General features: G+C 39.5%; 1 protein-coding gene across 1 annotated transcript in view; it reads left to right on the plus strand.

The window, feature by feature from the left end:
• Positions 1-3,129: 3,129 nt before the first annotated feature.
• tacr3a (tachykinin receptor 3a) overlaps positions 3,130-22,133 on the plus strand; it is a 58,334-nt gene continuing 39,330 nt past the window's right edge. The window contains exons 1-2 of the mRNA XM_012877740.3: positions 3,130-3,904; positions 19,858-20,046. Coding sequence (XP_012733194.2) covers positions 3,537-3,904; positions 19,858-20,046 — 557 coding nt within the window. The 5' untranslated portion in view covers positions 3,130-3,536. The remainder of the gene's footprint in view (positions 3,905-19,857; positions 20,047-22,133) is intronic.

A 22,133-nucleotide genomic window follows, 5' to 3' on the forward strand; every position in this document is an offset into this window, starting at 1 on the left:
ATCAAAGGCCATTCTGGCTGTCAATCTTTATCAATTAAACTCTTTATATTTTTTTACAAGTATATGTAAGCTCCATCTATATTGTTCTATCTGAATACTTAAAACATATACACAGGGAACGTAGACGTTCACTACTTTCTGCCTCATACAATATGGCGGTGACGTCGATGTGCAAACCTGCACCCAATGGAGCGTCTACGTATATGATGTATATGGTAACCCATGTTTACTTCCTGGTTCCTGTACCAATCACATGACAGTTCACAGGGTTCCCAAAACAGAGCCCAGAATTTAAATTAGTTCAAATCCAACCCTGGGTCTTTCTGCATGGAGTTTGCATGTTCTCCCTGTGCATGCGTGGGTTCTCTCCGGGTACTCCGGCTTCCTCCCACAGTCCAAAAACATGAATGTTAGGTTAATTGACTTCTCTAAATTGTCCTTAGGGGTGAGTGTGTGCATGAATGCTTGTTTGTCCTGTTTCTCTCTGTGTTGCCCTGCGACAGACTGGTGACCTGTCCAGGGTGTACCCTGCCTCTCGCCCGGTGAACGCTGAAGATAGGCACCAGCACCTCCCGTGACCCCATGTGGGATTAAGCGGGTCAGAAAATGGATGGATGGATGGATGGATGGATGGATGGATGAATTAGTTGAATGAGACAGGTGTAACCCATATCCTGTAAATTGGCTCTTGAAGTTCAGAGTCAAGCCACAGTCCATGCCTGCCTTGAATGGACTTTGCCTCAAAATATTCTTAAGGCAAGGAGCATCCCTGTTACTTGAGCACCTTATATGGCATTTTTTACTTCCACTTAACTTTAAAAGAAATGTGCTCGGCTACAGCACTCTGTGAAAAGCCAGCTATTTAGCAATGACCTCCTGTGGCTTGTTGTTCCCTGTTCAGGCAGACAATGACTGCTAAACAGCTGTGAAGTCAGCACTCTTCCTCCGATTGTGTTGACCATTACCTAACATTTCTGTGTTAAAAATTATTTATGTATTTGTCTTATGTAGTACTTTTAATTTTCTCAGAAGTCACATTTTGAGATTTCTTTCCCCCTCTGAGACAAATTTGAAATATATAACTGTATGTAATGAATTTGTGCAATAAATAGGTTTTACTTTTGAAATGCAATTATTGAAATAAATTAACTTTTCATTGATAATCCAATTTACTCAGAGACGCCTGTGAATGAAGGCAGTTGTACGGAGTGAAGACTGTGGGCTGCAGTCACTATATAGTGAAACTGTTTCAAAAGCTTTACTGGACTGATTGGATTTGTTCAGCCTGGAAAGATATACTTGTAACCCACGCAATTTATTCCAGAGGCTATGTAGGCAGATGAAGGAGCTTTATCTAATGAGAACAGTTGGGTGTCTGGAGGGGACTTTAGCCTGTTTGTTATATGTGATGCCCTGGCAGAAAAGCATTCACATCTGTTCCCCCCATCAGGATGGTGGAATAGTGGAATAAAAATTATATAAATGTATTTCAAGATTGTTTGTTTTTCTACAAATACAAGTTTAAAGGTTGTGGAATGCATATGTTTTGAGTTTTCCCTTATCGCTACTTTATAGTATCACCTACTACAATTACAGCAGAAAATCCTTTGCGGTATGTCTCTATGATCTTTGTAAATCTAGAGACAAAATTCTTTACCCATTCTTTTTTTTTTTTTTTTTGCAAATTGGTGCAAGCTCTGATAGACTGGAAGGAGAGCATCTGTGAACAGAAATCACAGTAGTCACTGAATCTCAATTGAATTTAGGTCTCGACTTTGACTAGGCCATTTGAACTTATCACTGTACTTTGATACAAATCAATGTATTCCAGTTCCTCACCCTTTATAATTGTATGCTCTTATCTCAAGTTGAATTCTCGATTGTTTCAATGTCAAGATAATTATTTGTTTTATTCAGTTTGTTTTGTGTAATTTGATAACTTTATTGTATGAGTAGTTAATGGGTTGTCTGTCCTTCTACTTAACCTCTGAAAAACTTTATGGCAAGATGTGCATTTCACACCTAATCCTTTGGTAGTAGCTAATTCAGTCCTAACCTCAATAACTATTATATGGCAATGAAAACTTGTATTATCCTGGCAAAAAAAAAAAAAAAACAGTTTTTACACTCTTAATCGTAGCAGTTTGATATAGTTAAACTGCTGTAAAGTACATTTTTAAGTAAAAATTATGATTATGATGATTATGATGATTATTATTATTATTATTATTATTATTATTATTATTATTGCAACAACATGATGCTGCCATGCACCTCCATGTATTACAGTCCACATCTGTTCAGGATGATATGCAGTTAGCTTCCACCCCTGTCTTTTGCATGAAGAGATTACTTTTGGTCTCATCTGACCAGAGCAAATTCTTCAACATGTTTGGGGTGTAACCTACAGACTTAATGGCAAACTTTAGATTTGTATAGCTCTGCAGCTTTTCCAGAAGACCTTTTGGCTGCTTCTATGATTAATGTTCTCGTTGCTTAGCCTGTTAGTTAGATTGCAGGGAATTTCTTGATAGGTTGTGATCGTTCCATGTTTGGATTGAACAGTGCTCTGCAAGTTCAAATTACCTGTCGGTAGACTCTAGTGAGGTGACTGCTGACGGTGAATGGTTGCACTGGATTTAATTTAGTGATATACAAGTAGCCTACATCTCAAAGAAAGTAGAATATTGATAAATATGTATTTTTGTAACTCATTTCAGAAAGTGAAATTCATATCGATTCATTACACATTGAGAAAATATATCAAGCCTGTATTTCTTGTAATGAGTTTGGCTTACAGATAATGAAAAAAAAAAATTCAGTGTCTCGGGAGATGAAATATATCGCCCAATCAATAAAAATGATATTTTAAAAAGAGATGTCAGAGTTCTGAGAATTGTGTTAAATCCTCTGAAAAATGGAGTTTGTGGCTAAACCGTCCTACAACCTGAAAAGATTCAAGGCAATAAAAACCTTTGCAAAGAATCGTAAATTTATTTTAGGACAATAAACCGGAGGATTTCTGTCACGAGGTTTGTCAAAGACATAAAGTCTGCCTGCAACATTTCAATATCCTGTATCTGGAGCGCAGCTGTCACAACATCATCCTGCGGGTTTGGGGAGATAAAGGAAGCTCAGTGTGGCGTGACAGATTATATACTACGGAGACGGACAGCTCACACTGTTTGTTATTCATGAAGTTTGAAACAGCAGCCACACAACTATCGATCAATCTGTTTGACTGTTCGGTGCACTTGTGCGTCACCCCGCCTGTTGCTGCGGACGGCGGAGGATGTGCCTTCACACCCACATTCAACAAGCACCGGATCACACACTGCTGGTTTACGCACAGACTGGACAGCGGTCCAGAGCGGCTGCAGACAGACGCGGAGGAAGATGGGGACCGCTTAATTTGCGCGCAATGGCGCCGGTGCGCAAATCCCCTTCTGCCAATCCAGATTTGCACTTCAACAGGTAGACAATAAAAGCAAAACAAAGCATATATCTTCACAGCATTGGGACAAAAGCAGAAGAGGATGGGGACCCCACACAACGGATCCAACGTAACGTCGAATTACACCAATCAGTTCGTGCAGCCGCCGTGGCGCATCGCTCTCTGGTCGGTCGCCTACAGCTCCGTGCTGGCGGTGGCCGTGTTTGGAAACCTCATCGTGATATGGATCATTCTCGCCCATAAGCGCATGCGAACGGTTACCAACTACTTTCTGCTCAACTTGGCTTTTTCGGACGCGTCGATGGCCGCTTTTAACACTTTGATAAACTTTATCTACGCTGCCCACGGAGACTGGTACTTCGGGGAACCCTACTGTAAATTCCATAACTTCTTCCCAGTCACATCTGTGTTCGCAAGCATCTACTCTATGACTGCAATAGCTGTGGACAGGTGGGTCTATTGAATACAGCATGAATAATAATTCAGATAATGCCGAGTATCCTCTGTTGACCTCAGTTCTTCATAACAGTGATGCAATTTTAGGAATGGATGTAAAAGAAGGTTTGGAATCGAATCACACGCACAAAGTTATATATATATATATATATATATATATATATATATATATATATATATATATATATATATATATATATATATATATATATTGTGTGTGTGTGTGAAAGTATTAAGTAGCCTATGATCCCATTAAACTGAATTGTGCTCGGCTGCACGTCCACTGATGGAAAGTTCTAGTAATTAGATTAAAGATTAAAGCTAATTTATTCCTGATATTTAATGACTGCGGATAAACTGTGCTTTGCCTGGCTGGTATACCTAAGGTATTTCAGACTAATTTTAAGACCTCAATTTGAATTAAAACACCCAATTGGTTTATTCGTCTCTTCATTTAGGACATCTTATCGTATCTTTTCACATTTGATCCTTCAACCATAGACTTCAATAGTTTTGTATTGGGGTTTACGTAACAGACAAGTAGTGCACAATTTGGAAATGTAAGGAAATTGATAATGTTTTCTCACAAAAAAATAAATAAATGAAATAGAATACTGTATGCACATATCTTCGGCTCTCTTTACTATGATGCTCCAAAATAGGATATTGTCAGGAGTCATATTGTCAGTACATTGAGTCCACCTGTGTATAATTCATAGAAGCACAGCTGTTCTGTGAAGGCCTCAGTGGTTTGTTAGAGAACATCCATGAACAAACAACATCATGAAGACCAAGGAATACAGCAGACAGGATAGGAAGAATGTTGTGGGGACTGTTAAGCTGTACAGCAATATTGTATGCTTTGAATGTGTCATAGGGCACTGTTCAATCTGTCATCTGATAATGAACAGTATGGTTCAATGTAAATCTTCCAGGTCATAGCTGTTCACCTAAACTAACAGGCCACTTAAAGATAGAAATAAATCAGAGAGGCAGCCAAGACGCCCTCTATGGACCTTCAGAGACCCACAGTTTAGGTGAGGGAATCTTTTGACAGAACAATCATTTGTTGTACTCTCTACAAATCTCTCCTTTATGGAAACATAGCAAGAATAAAGCCATTGTTAAAAGAAAGCCACTTAAATTCCAGTTTAAAGTTTGCCATGTAAGTGACAGCGTTCATATGAAAGAACCGTATTTAGGCTTACATGCAAAACATTAGGTTGGAGTAAAACTAGCAATGCCCATGATCCCAACAGTAACACATGGTGGGGACAGCGTTGATTTATATGCATGCTTTTTTCTTCAGCTTGGACGGGAAAATTGGTCAGAGCTGATTGGCAAATGGATGGAGATAAATACAGGGCAACCCTGAAAAAAAAAACCTGATGCAAAAAACATGAGACTGAGGTAGTTTCACCTTCTATCAAGAGAGCAACATTGAGCAACAGCCAGAGCTACAGTGGAATGGTTTAGATTAGAGCATCCAGACCTGAATCTAATTGAGAATCTGTGGCAATTTTTGACCAATGATACCCACAGGTGCCTACCATCAAGTCTCAGATTGGATTTGAGCTATTTTGTAATGACAAAAGGATAGAAATATCAGTCTTTGTGTAAATTCAGCTCAGTTTTATATATAAAGCACTTATTCACAACACAACATCTCAAGACACTTTACAAAGCCAACACAATCAAATCATACAGACAGATTGGTTAAAAAAGTTTTCTATTTAAAGGTATACTATGCAACCGGTGTTGATTTTCCAGCGAGGATCACCCCCAGAGGGCGAAAGTAAAAGTGCACTGTCATAAAGATGCTCAGCTGTTCTGGTTTGTTTTGAGCTTAGCAGACAGGCGAACGCAACGAAAAGTGGAAGAAACGGCAGTACAAACAATGACTAACACAGTGAAAGTGTGAATATCAGGGTTTCCCGCAGCGCTATCTTGGCGAGGCGGCCACCGCGGCCACCTCGCCAAACTCACGCTACCGCCTCGCAAACATAAAAAAAAATAATAATAATAATAATAAAACTCGATATGCTTGCATGTTTATTTGAGGTTAACACGCGGTTCTTTGTTGCTTTCGCGCGTGCATATAGTGAATGGCAGGGCAAAAACACATGGAGTTCTCGCCGTAAAGCAAGACCGACTCTCGCGGTCTTGCACGAGACTTCTGTGTGTGCGGGCCGTGAGCTCTTGCAATTGCAAGTACGGTATTTCCCCCACAGACCACCAGGGCGGCCGAGAAAACCTTTGTTCGACCTGAAATGACTCATTTAATCATCCAAAACGGTATGGAACACATTAATTAACTGAAAAATGTTGCATAGTATGCCCTTAAGGAAACCCAGCAGATTGCGTCAAGTCATTGATTTGCAGAATTCACTCATCCTGGATGTGGCGACAATAGACAGACGCCTGCTTCGCGTCGACCTTCCAGCAATCCCTCGTACTGAGCATGCGTGCAGTGACAGTGGAGAGGAACACTCCCCTTCAACAGGAAGAAAAATTAACCTAAACCAGGTGTAGTGTGAATGGCCATTTGCCACTGTGGGTTTGAGGAGACAGATCATACATACAAAAAGAGTGAAGAAGTACAAATCCAGGAATACTTTCTATGGTAGAGAGGATAATGGCAGACTAGCTCCACAGGTGGCTTTATATTAGAAAGAAACACAGTTAAGCAGATAGGCTCAGAGCCAGTTTTCTGCTCCAAAGGATGAAACAGCGCACATACAGTTAGCTGCAGTACGAGTTCAGCCAATAGCTATTTCTAGGAGAGAAACTGGGATAAGGCCCAAAAACACCAAGCCAGCTGATCCGTCCGATCTGATGGAAAATTGCGTTGTAGCAATTAGATGTTGTTGAAGTGAATGGAGGCTGGGCCGACCGGCCTGTGGTTTTCTTCAGCTGTGTCTGCGTAGCTCCAAATAAGGTAGATCCCTGCTCCACCTTGGTCGGAGCTATGCTGAAATTCGATGGGAAATCCACGAGTCAGACAGGAAGCGACACACTCTGGCAAAATAAAACACACCCTCTTTGGGGAAAATACTAAATAAAATCTCCAAACCGCAAGGTAAACTGAACACAATTTCCGGCCAGGTTCATCCCCATGTAGGTTTGTCGCAGAAAACACACAGCTCAAAAAAATAGTCAATGAAACATTCAATAAAGAGTGTACCTACCCATGGTCGGAGCTCAGAAGTGCAGCAAACAGATAAGAAAGTTAATTTCCTTGATCTTGTTCAAGCAGCAACTGCAGCTTTACGTTTGCTGCCCAGCTTGTTCACGCCGGCAGAAATTGCAGTAAATCCTCTGCATGAATACTTGATCTCACGAGTCCGGTGGTCCGTAAAGCGAGCTTCTATGCAGCCACTAGGTCAGAAAAAAAAAGGATCGGACTGATGGGATGGTTTGGTGTGTTTCGGCCTTTAGACTCTGAGAGGCAGTATCATGCATCATCTATAGGATTAAGCTGTTGACAGTGGTGGTTCAGCTGATCTGCCCTCCAGGATGGTGTCACACCTTAACAATGCCAGGTTAGATGTATCTACTATGAAGAGAAAAAAACATAAAGTTCAAAGTCAAAATAACAAGAATGAATGTAAAATACACAATACTTTTGAGATTTTTATTGGAGATTAACGTTGAAAACAATCTATTTTCTTCTTTCCACTTCACCGTTGTCACATTTGACCCATGAAATCCCAAACAAGTACATCAACGTCTGTAGTTGCATGTGACAAAAAGTGTCTTTCTTTCAAGGCTTTGTAAATAAGAAATTTCAACTGCATTTAAGCATGTTGCATACAAATAATTTTTATTTTACATAGCTAATAGATTGAATCGGCAGCTTTGTGAATAGTAGAGTTAGAAAACATGTTAGAAAAGATCCCCCCCCCCCGTTGTGGTTTCTCAGGCTCTAAGCCTTTTGTTTTCTGTCACATGCAGTCATCCTTTTTTCCTCTTTCACACATTCCTTTTCTTTCTTGCGTCTCTGTATGTTTCTCTTTGCTCTGTGGTTTCCAGTTATTTGGAAGTACAACACTTTCAGCTGGGCTTTGATCGCTGAACCATCGTGTACCATAAGATGCGCATTAGGGATTACATTTAGGAAAGATTCAGCTACTGGCCAAACATGAAGGGGGAAAAAAAAATAAACGATGCAGTGAAGTAAGGGGAGTGTGCTTAAGTTTGCATGACAGTGTGAGCTGTGATATTGTGTGAGGTGTCTTATCTGTACAGTGCTTCCCCCTGACACACGGACAAAACAATGCATTTCCCCGGGCAGAGCTCATTTTGGCTCCTCAACAGCAACTTCCACGCATTGGTATTTTTGGCCTGCAGTGCCCCTTGAATCTCACAAATTGTTTACTGTGAAAGAGAACATTGCCACGACCTAGCCTACATGATGCAGATGTAACCTCGAGTCATGCCTTCCCTTAACCCCCGAATGGCTCTGGCTCCGCTCTGATGTCTTGAAATGGCAGAAGCCACAGTTCGTGATCATCTGTGAGTTTGTCCTTCCTGCTCGCTCTCTGCAGGCATGCAGGTTTTCTGGGGGACCGCTGCATAAGAAAGACAGGTTTCTGTGTGCAAGGGGAATTCACTGCAGTGGATTCAACTATTTATCCCGGGTTATACATATGCATGCCTGGTCAGATTGGAAACATTAGATGTATAGATGGACAGCTATTAAAATTGTGCTGTTACTCTTTTCAATGGATTTTGCTTTAACTGAAGGCTAAATCCTCCATAAAAAAGAAATACAGTGATGCTTAAAAAACATCCTAACACTTGGCTACATCTCTGCCTAAATATATGTTTAATCATATGTGTTTTAAGGAGATGGTGATATTTAAAAATTTAAATAAAATGAATGCATATGGAAAATATTAATAGAACCCATTTAAATATCACTCCTTGTCCTTATATTGTATATAATATGTAAAAAGCACCCATAAACCTTAAGGTTTCTGGTGAAAGTCGATCAGTCATGCATGTCCATATTCGGCCGTGCAGAACAGTTTCAACTCATGTGAACTGCTTGCTTCAGTTCCCTCCACAACCTTTCTGTTGGATTTAGGTCAGGCATTTGACTTCGCCATTCCGAAACATTAACTTAATTTCTCTTTATCTATTCTTTTGTGGAACAACTTGTGTGTTAAGTCCTTATGTCCTCTACATGACCCACGTTCTGTTGGGATTTGTTTCACAGATAGATGCCCTTCTTGCTCATATCTTACTGATATAATTTTGAACTTATTCTTCATTCTTCCAGCAGTGCAATCAAAATACCCTGGGCTATATCACACATAATCCCAAACCATAATACTACAACCAGGAAGTTCACGGCTGGTATTGAGTTATTCTATTTTTGATAAAATAAATTAATTAATTAAACTCTGTACTTTAATTTTGAATTTTGAATTTATGGTTTCAGCAATGCCACAAAACTCTCTTAGGCTAAACCAAGCTTTAACCCCAAGTTAAAGCTTGGTTTAACTACCTTTCATACATAGTACTTTTTTTTTCTCTACCTTGAGTGAAACAAAATGCTACAAGGCAAAATATTCGTTTTGACCTTTTTCAACTGCAAAAAAACTTTTGCTTAAAATTCTTCTGATATGAATAGCAAGAACTTTATCAATAATAGCTTTTATCATGTTTTATTTTTGTGATGTTGTTGCTGTTTTACATCCTGGCGACTTTTGCCACGCACAGTTTGGTCCTGATGTTAAACTCTCTAGAGTAACCCTATAAAGGAAATTAATTTAATCCTCCTAAACTAACATTTGGGGATTTCCGTAAGCTTTTATATCATTCCACGCTTTTTCTTTGGGGCAGATATCTAGTGGTTAGAGCATCTCAGTTTTTCTTTACTTGAGCGTCGTCAGCCTGATTGTTCATTAAAGAACTTCAGACTATTTATCTTCTTTTTCAAGGCAGATCTCGGTAGACTTGCAGATTTATTATAATCATTTTGCTCAGTAATAAATAAATATTGGGCTTTCTAATTGGAGTTATTCATATGTATGTATGGTTCTGCATCTACTTTTGGTGCTTGTAAGAAAATCAGACAAATATCCTCATAGATTTTGTGAGCTTCTAGTTAATAGATTTAAATAAATTGTAGGATATCAGTATTGCAAGCTAAAAATAAAGGATATGTTTCTCTTTTTTGAAACTGGGGCATCTAAACCAGTGAAAATGTGCTTTAAAAACTAAAATATTTGTATTCAACTAATATATTTATTCTTTTTTTTACTTTTACAACAAAAATATCAGAAAACCAAATAATATGAATAGAATTAGGAGATCTGAATAATATTTAAGGAAAGGAACACGGATAAAATATGTCACTCTGGTTCTACAGAGACCAATTAATCTTGTCTGTACTGAGACAAAACCTGGCTGAAAGCTATAACATGAATGGGTGGGGCGGCAGCCCTCAGCACAGCCACCAAACACAGTCATGTGTTCAAATTACTCATCCACTACACCTAAAAGCTAAGAGTAAGGCTCAATTTCTGGTCAGTAACCTTATTTGTTGTGTGATAAACCTTCTGTAGTTTTGCCAAATGAGAACATGTCCAGAATATATGGATCAGGAGCATAAGGGCAATACTTCTCATTGTGAAAATCCAAAGCGTGGTTGATTTTTGAAGGCTTGCATTTTAATGGATTGCATCACGTTTGGCAGCCTGTTAGAGTGACAACTTCTGCTTATTCCATGTCATGATCAGATGTCTACTTGAAAGTTTCATACTGTCGCTTGCAAAAATACACATTCAGAAAGATTTCCTATATACTACTTAATGTATGAAATCAATTATTTTCCCACCGCTTAAAACATTTATTATTAGGTTTGTGTCTGTGTATGTATTTCTGTTTTTATTTTCAAGGGATATTGTCACTGCATGACAATCACTGTGTTGTTCAGTGGCTTTTAAATCTGTCACACTGGCCTACATCGTATTTCAGTTTTGGCTCAGAAATCATCCTTCTTCAAATCCTTTATAAGGCATCTAACATGCATGGGGCCAATGTAATGCACCAAGTTCCACACAATTACTTGTGATTGGATGAAGCGTCTTTGTTGTTGTCCCCCAGAGGGTTGCTGTGGTGACAGAGAAGGACATTTTTTTTACCTCCTCCGTGAGACTGCATTTGCAGCTATGAAGCGTTTCGATCAGCAGTTTGAAAATCTGGCAGCGTCCAGAGTGGGGTTAATGTAGGTGCTCATTATCAGAGTTTCAGCTGTATTTTGAATGGAATCCAACTGTGCTGCCCAAAATTAAGTGTAGCTTTCAGTAGGGCTGAAACGATTCATCGAATAATTCAAGTAACTCGATTACTATAATTCCTCGAGGTCCTTTATCGACATAAAGTCTTCATTTGTTTCATTAATAGAAAATATATTGATATAGCTTGTTACCACAGCCAACCAGACAGCCAAAGTGCTTTACAATAAAATCACAAAAAATATAAAATAAAACAGATAAAAGAATAGATAAAAAAAATTAAAATTTACATACATTGCCATAATGCTACTGAGTATTAAAAGCCTTGCTGAAAGGTTTTAAATTTGGGTTTAAAAGGCCCGGATCAGTAAGTGAGCGAAAAGATCATTAAATTATGTTTAACTATTCAGTGCACCGTGTTCCGGCCAGGGGGTTAATTGCGTTTCACAACCCTCTCACTTCCACTTATTATAGCCTACACTGCTGATAGATTGATCCGTGTCGCCAGATTTGACGAATTTCCATCAAATTGGCCTTATTTCAACATGTTGGGCTAAAAATATATATCTTTGGGCGGGTTGTTAAAATTCTGCCTGGTTTTCACATCATTTAGGAGGTACTCGTAGGAAAATTCCACCAAAAATAATTGTCATTGTGTGGCAGAAAAGTAAAAAAAATTAAAAAAACTTGCCATTTTCTTGCACTCATTTTATTTGCTTGTTTATTTTGAATTGTCTAGAATCTGTCAAATCTGAAATCATCACTGATTGTTAGTCGCTGGATAATCAAGAGTCACTGTGAAATGACATTGGTCAATGTCAGTTGTAAAGTAAATGGGGTTAAGAGTTCATCTGACCAACTTAAAAATGTTTCGTGGCTTGTGTGTGAAAGAGAAAAGTTAGATTGATCTATAGTCTGAGAGAGAAAAAATAAATGTTGTATTAAGTTAGATTTCCAACTCATCTTGGTAGGCTAGTGATAACTGTTTTTGCTGTGGCTATGACAAGATGAGAAAGTAATTTTTGTTTGTAGGTTCATGACTCTATATCTATGTGTAGGTTATTTGGTTGCCTTATTGCACATTTGGTGGGGAGCCTTTATGTGCAAAGTTATTTTATTCCTTTGGTGCAGTTGCATGTTAAAGGTGTGTTATTTGTGTTTTAAAAATGTCAGTCATCTCTGGCAACCCTGACATTCATGTGGAGTGTGATTATCAGAAATGGAGGGACACAGCAAAGGGCGAAATGAGGCCCAGAAAATGTCCAAAGTGTAGGATCACTTCATATATATATATATATATTAGGGCTGGGCAACGATTAAAATATTTAATCGCGATTAATCGCCCTGATTAATCGCGATTAATCGCGATTAATCGCATTGTATTTACAAAGTCCAAGAATGAATTCAAAAGTAGTGTAAAGAGCACTTTTATTTTAATGTTCTGCTGCCATATGAACAAAAGTGTTGTAACATTTGTAGCACTTATTTTATACTGGATATTTTCAACCCATCTATTGAATTTAGTGCACTAGTTGATCTTTTCTTCATAAGAGAACAGCAAGCACTGCAGCCAAAATATGGCCTTTTTTGACCTGCTGTATATTAGCCACTCCCTAAGCTTGATGTATCATGAAACTGTTGACCTTTTGGGTTTTGTGGTTTTTATTTTATTATTACAATTAAATAATAATAATAATAATAATGTTATGTTCAGTGTTTTTTCGCTAATCCACCTCTTATATATTTCAATCCTTATGTAATTTTGTCTGTGTTGTGTGCACCTGCCTGTTGCTTTAATCCTAAAAAATTTCCCCGTCGTGGGATAAAAAAAGGATTAGCTAATGTTATCTTATCTTAAATAACACTTTTTAATATATGTACTGGGTTCTTTCAAGGTCTTAATTACATGTTATGTGTGGGCTCCAGTAACATCCATCCATCCATCCATCCACTGATCTACCTGGATGTTCCCTGGAGGACTGAAACGCCTCAGTCAGTGACGTCTGTGGGTCTGTCGGGGCAATGAGAGAAGTTTCGTCTCCTCTCTCCGTTTCTGGGGCTCGACGTTTTCATGTTTTTTCACGTGCTTAGATAAATTTGTTGTGTTTCCACTAAAATGAACCGGCTTTTTACAAAACATACAGCTTGATTTCAATTACGGTATTAAAATAAATCCAAGCGGTGGTACTTCCTCCGTTAATGTTTTTTCGCTGCTGCGGTCTCTCTCAGCTGTTTCTTTGCTAAGTTAGTGTAAGAGCTGAGTGGGCGGGCCAGGCTGAGCCTGCGTGCTGATTGGCTGGCGCCGCTGAGCCATGTACGAGAGGGGAGGGGGAGCGGGAGAGTGCTGCCGTGACAGCGCGCTGCAGTCAGCGCGCCTGCTGACTGACACTGACTGAAAGCATGTGAGCAACATGCGTTAATGCGCGATAAAATAAATATCGCCGTTAATAGTCTAATGAATTAACGCGAAATTAACGCGTTAACTTGCCCAGCCCTAATATATATATATATATATATATATATATATATATATATATATATATATATATATATATATATATATATATATATATATATATATATTAAAGAATAACATCTGCAACTGGGTATTGAACAACAGACTAATTATGAAGTCAAAACTAAATTGGTGCTCCAGGGTTGTATAATTTTTTAGGGAAGTTATTATTTCAATGGCTTTAGCATTTCAACTTGATTTTAGGGAGTCTTCATTAATATTTATTCAAGATAATAAAATCTGGAAATTAGTTTTTTGTTTCAGATGTTTGGAGGTGTGAATATATTTACCATAAGTGATAAAAAATAGTGCTAACAACGTATAACAATTTTCTTTTACCAAATCTACTTAACTTCACTCTTAAAAAAAAACACTTATTTGTATTATGGTAATTTTTGGATTTCTTCAAAGAACAAGGTTTGTGATTTCCGTCCAAAATATTCTTGCGTAACAAAAAAATCCCAAAAGAGATTTTGGGATTCTTGCAGAGAATACACATGGGATCCAAAGCCCATATATATATATATATATATATATATATATATATATATATATATATATATATATATATATATATATATATATATATATATATATATATATATATATATATATATATATATATAATCGAGAAATGCTTAGTAATAATAAATCATTTAAAAATGTCTTTCTTACTTTTTTTTTTTTGGGAAACAACCAGGTCCAATTCCAGGTAGCATTTTCAAAAACTATGGACCAAAAAAAAAATTCACTGGATGGTGAAAAGAACTGCATTTTTCTAAAGAATATTGTTAATGGGTTTTTTGGTTGTTTTCCTACTTATTAAAGGACAGTCATAATCAATATGAATGGTACTTGGATCAAAACATGGAGCAGAGTGATCCTTACTTTGAGGTTGAAATGACAGAAGTTGCAGAGCACCACTGGGGACTGCATCAGTCAGCGGCGTATTCTTTGGGTGGAACAGGAAACTGAAAAAGTGACATAAATTCAGTGTACGATAACGTAACACTGTTCAGATTTAACAACTGACAGACAACATATATTCACTGTTGAAATATTCTTCTGTAAAAGATATCTTATTTTTGTGCTCAACGTCATCATTATTCCAGATAAAATGTTAGAAAAAAAATGGTGTTTGTACAAAAGTGACCATCTTAATGACAACTTCAAGGGGATTTTTGGTATATTACTGTTACATCTGAGAAGATAATGTGATCCTCCAGCATTACTAGAAACACAAATTAGAATAGCATTCCAGATAGAAATATAGTTTTTTAAGTTTTTTTTTTTTAGAAGAATTTTAAACAATATTTAATGAAGTCTTTAAAGACATGACGTTAGAGTGCTTGGGTGGCTCCATGTCTAGCTCAAGCTCCTTGTCTCGGTCCTGATTCATGACAACTCTCTGTGCTGGTTCTATTTGGAGTGCAGGGGACTAGAGTGGTTTTGGGGAGGGGGGGGTACAGGTGCTGCTGGTTCCTCGCAGATTATGGTGGCACTGCTAGAGGTGCCTTCCTCTCCAGATGGATTTTAGAGAGCAGGTGTGCCTATTGGAGTCAGCGGGGGAGCTGACTTCCTGGGAGGGCATGTTGCTCCCCAGTTCCTCTGCCTGCTCCATCATGCTGCCACACATTACACACTGCCCCAACTCCCCACACCCTTGGGGAGTGGGGGCGTTGCTGGGGAGTGGGGAGGATTTCCCAGCCCCGCTGTCTTGTGACATCCTGGCCCCAATTTTATTGCTCAGGCTGCGCTGTTCTCCGATTGCCATCCAGAGTTTGAGGCCTGGAGGAGGAGTGGGCCACCTAGCCGGGGTTTGGGCTGAGGATGGGCATTGGGTCCTGGGGGTGGGCTGGGGTTGACACTTCTGCTCTCTCGGGAATGGGGTGTGGGGCTTAAGTATGGAGGGCAGGGTGCGGGGAAGACAGTGCCTCCTGGTTCATGGGGTGGCCTCTGATTGGCTGGCCCATTCAGATTGTGTTGGTCCGATCTCTGAGTGGATGGGCTCATGGGTCGTCGTGGCTGGGAATGGGGTGTAGGGTTGAAGCTGGAGTGTGGACCGGGTATGTCAGGATTGGGTTATATCAGGTTTGGGTTTGCCCTCCCCATTCTGATGATGAGGTTCACCTCCCAGGTCTGGGGGCTGGATACCCCTCTGGGGTGCCGGTACCTGGACCTCGGAGTGTAGGATGTGTGTGGTGAGTGCAAGTGTGAGTACAGCGTCCCTTTTTCTCATGTGTGGTTAAGGGTGTTTGCATGTGGGGGCACAAGGGTGGGAACGTGTGAATGTACTGTATACCTGGTTTTGTGTTTGTCTTTTTGTCAGGTTGGGTTTTGGACTGCCCCATCTCCTGGGCCATCTCAGGTCTCCACTAAGTGTGGAGCCCATCTCCCCCATCCTGCTCCCCTTCGTTGGCTGGCGCCTTGACCCGCTGGTGTGTTGCTGATCGGTGTCTGGGGTTGGGTGCTCAGGTGTGTGCTGATGTACTCCTGGCAGCTGCTTCACAGGACATGGGCTCCATGGCTCTGTTGAGGCCCTACTGGGCCTTGGGTCTCTGAACCCTTGGCTTGATCCGGTCTGGCATAGCTGGCTGCCGGCGGAGCCCGCGGGCTCGTTGCTGCATCTTCCAGGGCCTTTGGAACTGTGCCTGCTGGAGCTTTCCTGGGGGATCCTCTCTGCTATTTCCTGGGATGGGAGAGGCAGATGTCCCTGTGTTGGTACTTCATTTGCTCCTTTGCTCTGGGGAACCTTTTGGTTCTGGTCTCCCTGGTGTCTGCCTCAGTGCTCTGTGGGGCAGCTCTTTGGCTCCTCATAGCCACTCTTGAGCATTTTGCTTACGTGTAAACCTTACATATACCAGCACTCTCTCACAAACACCTACAGTTGCTTGGATTCCAGTGCTTACAGATTCACTTCTATACAGAAAAACTATTATTAACTTTGGCTGTCACTATATACATCTTGTATTAAATAATATTACATATTTTTCAGTTATGTTATCAAGGTGGTTATTTGTATCCTGTGATACTCTTTTGGGTGGTTTTGCTGTTCTTTTTATAAATCTCTCTGCGGGTGTAGAAGGATGTTATCTTGTACTCTCTTTTTCCTCTACTCTATTTTTTGTCACCTTTTATTCCTTTTAGCATTTTTTTCTCATCTGTTTCTCTTCTTTTCTTTCTCTTTTACCTTTCTGTTTCTGTATCCATTGACAGCAGTTCTTAATGCTGCCCTGCCAGACAGGACACATTAAAAAATGATTTTCATCAGAACATGTTTACCAAAAAAGTAACACGAATATGTTCTCCCTCATCAAACGATTTTTGTCTCAAAACATCCTTAACTTGAGAATTTATTTCATTACCTCTGATTCCATCTTTTTTCTAGTGCTATTTCAGACCCAGCTCTCATTAAAATTCTACAAAGTTGCAATTTCAGCAGTTCCCAGTTTTTCCTGAATACCTTCTGAACTTGCAAGTTCAGAAGGTATTGAGGAAAGTTCAGAAGGTATTCAGAGTTTAACACTCTGTTATTGTCCCTTAATGCTATTTTACCCACTACTTCATTTGCTAAAAGTGAATTATTTTGGTTCCAGCAAGCTGTGATTTTATTTTTTCTATGCTGATTAACTTTAACTCCTTCAAGTAGATTAGGTTTGTGGTCAGACAGAGGAGCTGGTAGAATAACAAAGTTAATTTGATCAGTTATTAAATCAGACATCAGCCAGAAATCAATTCTTGACTCAGAGTGCCTGTTTCCATCAACTTTATAACTATTTTTTTCCCTCCATAAAGCAGTGACACCAAACTTTAATTTAAAATGCTCTGAAATTGTATTTGAAATTGTGTTAGCCTTTGGAAGAATCATATCTATTGCATCCTTGAAAGTACAATTGAAGTCTCCACTTATTGTGGTATTAATATTAAGATATTGTCCACATAAGTATATCACCATATTGATGTTATAACACTGCCCATTTTCTGTTTTAGTATTGCATTCATAAATTCATCCCAACAAAGATATTTCTTAATTTAGTGACACAAGTGATAAAATAAAATTTGGATCTAGGGCTCAACATGCCATATTACCACTGTGATTGTTTTGTAATATTGCAAAACCATGTACCAGCCATAGTTCTAGAAATCTTGGTCTTCCATCAGTTTGTTGCTTTTAGCCGGGATCTTAGTGGGTATACTGTCTGTGCTGATGGATTTACGTTTGCCACTTGCAGCCATTAGATCAGAGATTTGGGATTTCTTCTCCATTTTCTTCATTCTTCTTTATTTTGGTGTAAGATTCAAAATAGAGATGTCGATTTAAATGCTTCTTGTGTTAAAGACATATTAACACAACTAACTCAGAGGGAGGGAGATTGCTAAGAACAACCAGTCTTGCGCTGCCTTTTTGTTAATATCAGCTAGTGTTTCGAGAGCACACCAGAACGATATATATTACTGACAGAACACATTTGTAAACCAATGACATCTGCAGAATGAGACCATTCGCGTGTGCAAGGAACAGAAGGTGATGTTTGATAAATAAAAGGAAGTGTTTATTATGCCTTTAATTTATTTAAAAGGTAATGTATATATTATTATTATTTTCATTTGTTGTCTGTTCTTCAGCAACAACAAAAACATGAAAGAGTCTAACCTGGTATTTAAGTTCTCTGCAAGGGTTGCATTTATTTGGATGTTATTTGGACATTTAAAAAAATCTCTTTAAAAATACAGAATGCGATATGTTCAAGTGACACATTTGTCTGGGTGCAGCTTCTGTCTTGCCGCACCCTGAAGATCTCCCTGCACCTTCCTCCTGCCCTGCTCCGTCTCCCTCCTCTAATCATCTACACCTGTTAACCTTCAATCAGTCAGAACTCAGTCCACCTGCAAACCTCTCCATAAAAACTCACCTCAGCCTCCAGTCTGTCTTTCATCCTCCTCTAATGAGAAGACTTTGCCCGCCGCCTTCATCGCTCCACTGATGAAGAAACCTCTTCGCTGCACCTCTGGTTCAACAGCAGCCCATGCACCTCCAAGAACCCTCTCCGCTGCGCTGCTGAACATACTGCAGTCCCTGTGTTCTAAGGACTCTCCCTCTGCTGCTGCTCTTCTGGTCGTTCTGCAGCCCCATGTCCAAAGAACTCTCACTACTGCACCTCTGGTTCTTCAGCAGCCCCAGTGCCTCCTGAAACTCTCTGGTCAAGCTTTGCTCGGGTCCCGGCCCGAAACCGCCTGCCAGCCTTGGGTCCCGCCTCAAAGGCGCCACCGGTCCTCCAGCTTACTTCTGTCAGCCTGCTCCAGCATACTCCATCCATCCACCCACAACACTCCGGTAAAAGACTCTGGTTCACCTCATCCACATATTCATCCAACCCTGCAATAAACTATTTAAACTAACGCTGTGTGCTCTGTGTGTCCATGTTCGGGTTCACCGAGACAAATCCTGACAACATTATGTCCCTTTTTGTGTACAACCATTTTCACTACAGAGGCAGCTAGCACCTCATTGATGGTCAATGACATCTTCACATGTACACTATAGGTTCACTATAATATTGTGTTTTAGCAAGAAGATTTAGGTTTTTTTTTAAAATGTAATTATTTGTTGACTTGTATGTATTTCTATTACTCAAAGTAAGCTTAAGTAGTTAATTGAAATATCTGCACAATATTCTAAGTTTTATTTGATTACTCAGTTATAATCAGAATAATCGATAGAATACCTGTTTACTAAAATAATCGGCAGCTGCAGCCCTAGTTTTATAGTATGTTCCATGTATTAACAATAAACCTGCATATGTCACAAAAATAGCAGAAAGACAAAACTAGCTTTTCAGTACAAACATAACAAATGATGACTACACAACATACAGATCCAACAGTTTTTTTTATCATCCTTACAGCTCAATGAAGCTGAAGGGAAACTGGTACAATAGGCCATCCCACCCAGTCACAGCCTTACAAAATGACTTCCTTTATTGACTTCTCCTTTTTTCAATTCCTTTTTTATTATTGTATTATCTTTTTTAACAAAAAATCTTCTTTACTCTAAAATATAATTTCCTTTTGACTATAAACATAAAGTTCAGTAAGAAAAAGTTACGATTATATCTGTTAATCAAAAGATTTTGTGTGTCTAAGCATAAAGACAATCTGTCAAACTTGCAATCTCCTCCCTGCAGATACATGGCCATCATTCACCCTCTGAAGCCTCGTCTCTCAGCAAAGGTCACCATGGGAGTCATCGTCAGTATCTGGAGCCTAGCAGTGGTCCTTGCTTTCCCTCTGTGCTATTTCTCCACCACCCTCGCCCGACCCCACAGGACCATCTGCTATGTCGCCTGGCCTCGCATGGCCGATGACCCCGTCATGTGAGAAAATATCCTTTCAGAAACAGTATTTGCTTCTCTCCATAAAATCTTTAGAGGTTTCCTCTTGAGCTACAGTGGTGGCTGAGTTAAAGGGACATTTGATGCTTGACATCCTTCTTTTTATCAAACTGACATATATTAACTTCTTGTCATTTTTTTATATCATAAAAAATGCACAAATACAGTTCCAGTCAAAGTTTGATTGAACAACATGCAACTTTAAATAATATTTAAAAAAAGTAATTGCTCACTACCCAATCTTATTGTGAACTTCTTTAATCCACACAAGACCAAAACATGCCCCGTTTTATAGATTCATCACCACAAATATTTTTTGAAATAAACTAAATTTTTTGGAACCATCAACAAGGTCTTGGTATAACTCTGCCGCAATGTTGCTCAATCTTTTTTTTTAATCAAATACAGGCCTGTGTAATTTCTAAGTTATGGTCATGGCAACCACAGTCTGAGTTAAATCGGAGTATAACTTCGCTCAGTATTTTTCTGAAAATGTTTCAGTACCTTTTCAGGAGTTTTTGGCAATTCTGGGGAAGCTGCAGTAGGAGTGCTGCTGTTTTTATGCACATAGAGGCCCATCCTCCTAGGCGATGTGCATCTGACTTGGAATGTGCCGGGGGGGGCCTCCATGTGCTTCAAACAGAAGCGCTCCAACTGCAGCTTCCTCAAGTGTGGGTCACCAGAACAGAACAATATTTTGAATGTTAGAAAGCATAACCTTGTCTTCTCCAAACATACTCATCAATGTTTGCATAGATAACTCAGCCTTTGTCTTCTCTGACTATAACTTTTTTTTATTTAAAACACCTTACTTTCAGGTGTTTGGCTTTCCCATGTTGGAAGCTGCAAATTTAAGTTGAAGGTTCTGGCCATATGGATTTCGCTCCGCCTAGCTCCACTCACATCCATCTGGGACCTCTCCATAGGAATTGCCTTTATTGAAGGCTGGGCCTTATCAAAAATCCTTGCATATGATTGGATAAGCCACTTGTCTGTCATCTTTATCGACGTGCTATTTCAACCACTCACACCGAAGCTAACCCGTGATGCCGTGAGAGCGACGCAGGAAAAAAATAGACTTTTTTTTTTTTTTTCCGAATGTGTTTGCGGCTCTAGTGGCACACATTTTATTGACAGTGAGCTGACAGGAAGAGGGGGGAAGACAGGCGGCAAAGCGCCGCGGGTCGGAGTCGATCCCGGGCCGACCGCGTCAAGGACTAAAGGCCTCCTAATATGGTTCACGCTAACCGCTAACCGCTGGACGCGCCCCAGAAAACAAAACTTGCCAAATCCAGTCGGGAGAAGGGCGAAAACATCGTTTCCACCAACAAAAGCCTTCAGAGCCGTTCTCTGATGTTCTTTTAATGAAACAATATTAGGTAGATTGGACAACACGGAAGAAATAGCAGCATCAATGTTAACGCTTGCTTCCTCGATGCGAGCCGCCATTGTCTGAATCAGTCTCATGGTCGCTTCTCCACTACGTCACATCTATGAAACTCCAGCCCTGCGTCCTGATTGGCTAGACAATAAAATTGGTTGGAGAAATCACTCTCTATGGGAGATGTCCCAGATGGATGTAAGTGGAGCTAGGCGGAGCGAAATCCATATGGCTAGAGTCAGGTTATGTTTTTCCTGGTTGACACCATGCAAACCCAATTTGACATCAAACTTTCTTCACAATAGACTTCCACTTTTATTATCAGCTTATGCCTTTATGGATATTTGGTTATTCTTACCGATTTTTTATGAGGTACCCCGTTTCGGTAAAATTGCTTAAAAACTCATCTAAACTGCTTTTGGAATGGATAAAACATTCCTACATAAAGATTTTGAGAATGGTGTTATGATGTTAAAATTTTGTGGACTATTGATAAAAGCTGCACCAGGAATCCCATTTATTTAAATAGACTACAGAAATTGTGGTCAAATATCCATTTACATTAGAAGCTGGTCTGTCGCTAAAAAAAAAAAAAAAACAGTGTGATCAAGATGCCACTTGAAACAGAACATTTGGTAAAATCTTTAGGCTTGCTGCCCAAGATGAATGCATGTCAACCTCATGTTTA

This window comes from Fundulus heteroclitus, chromosome 5, assembly GCF_011125445.2.
Source record: "Fundulus heteroclitus isolate FHET01 chromosome 5, MU-UCD_Fhet_4.1, whole genome shotgun sequence".
Lineage (NCBI taxonomy): Eukaryota > Metazoa > Chordata > Actinopteri > Cyprinodontiformes > Fundulidae > Fundulus > Fundulus heteroclitus.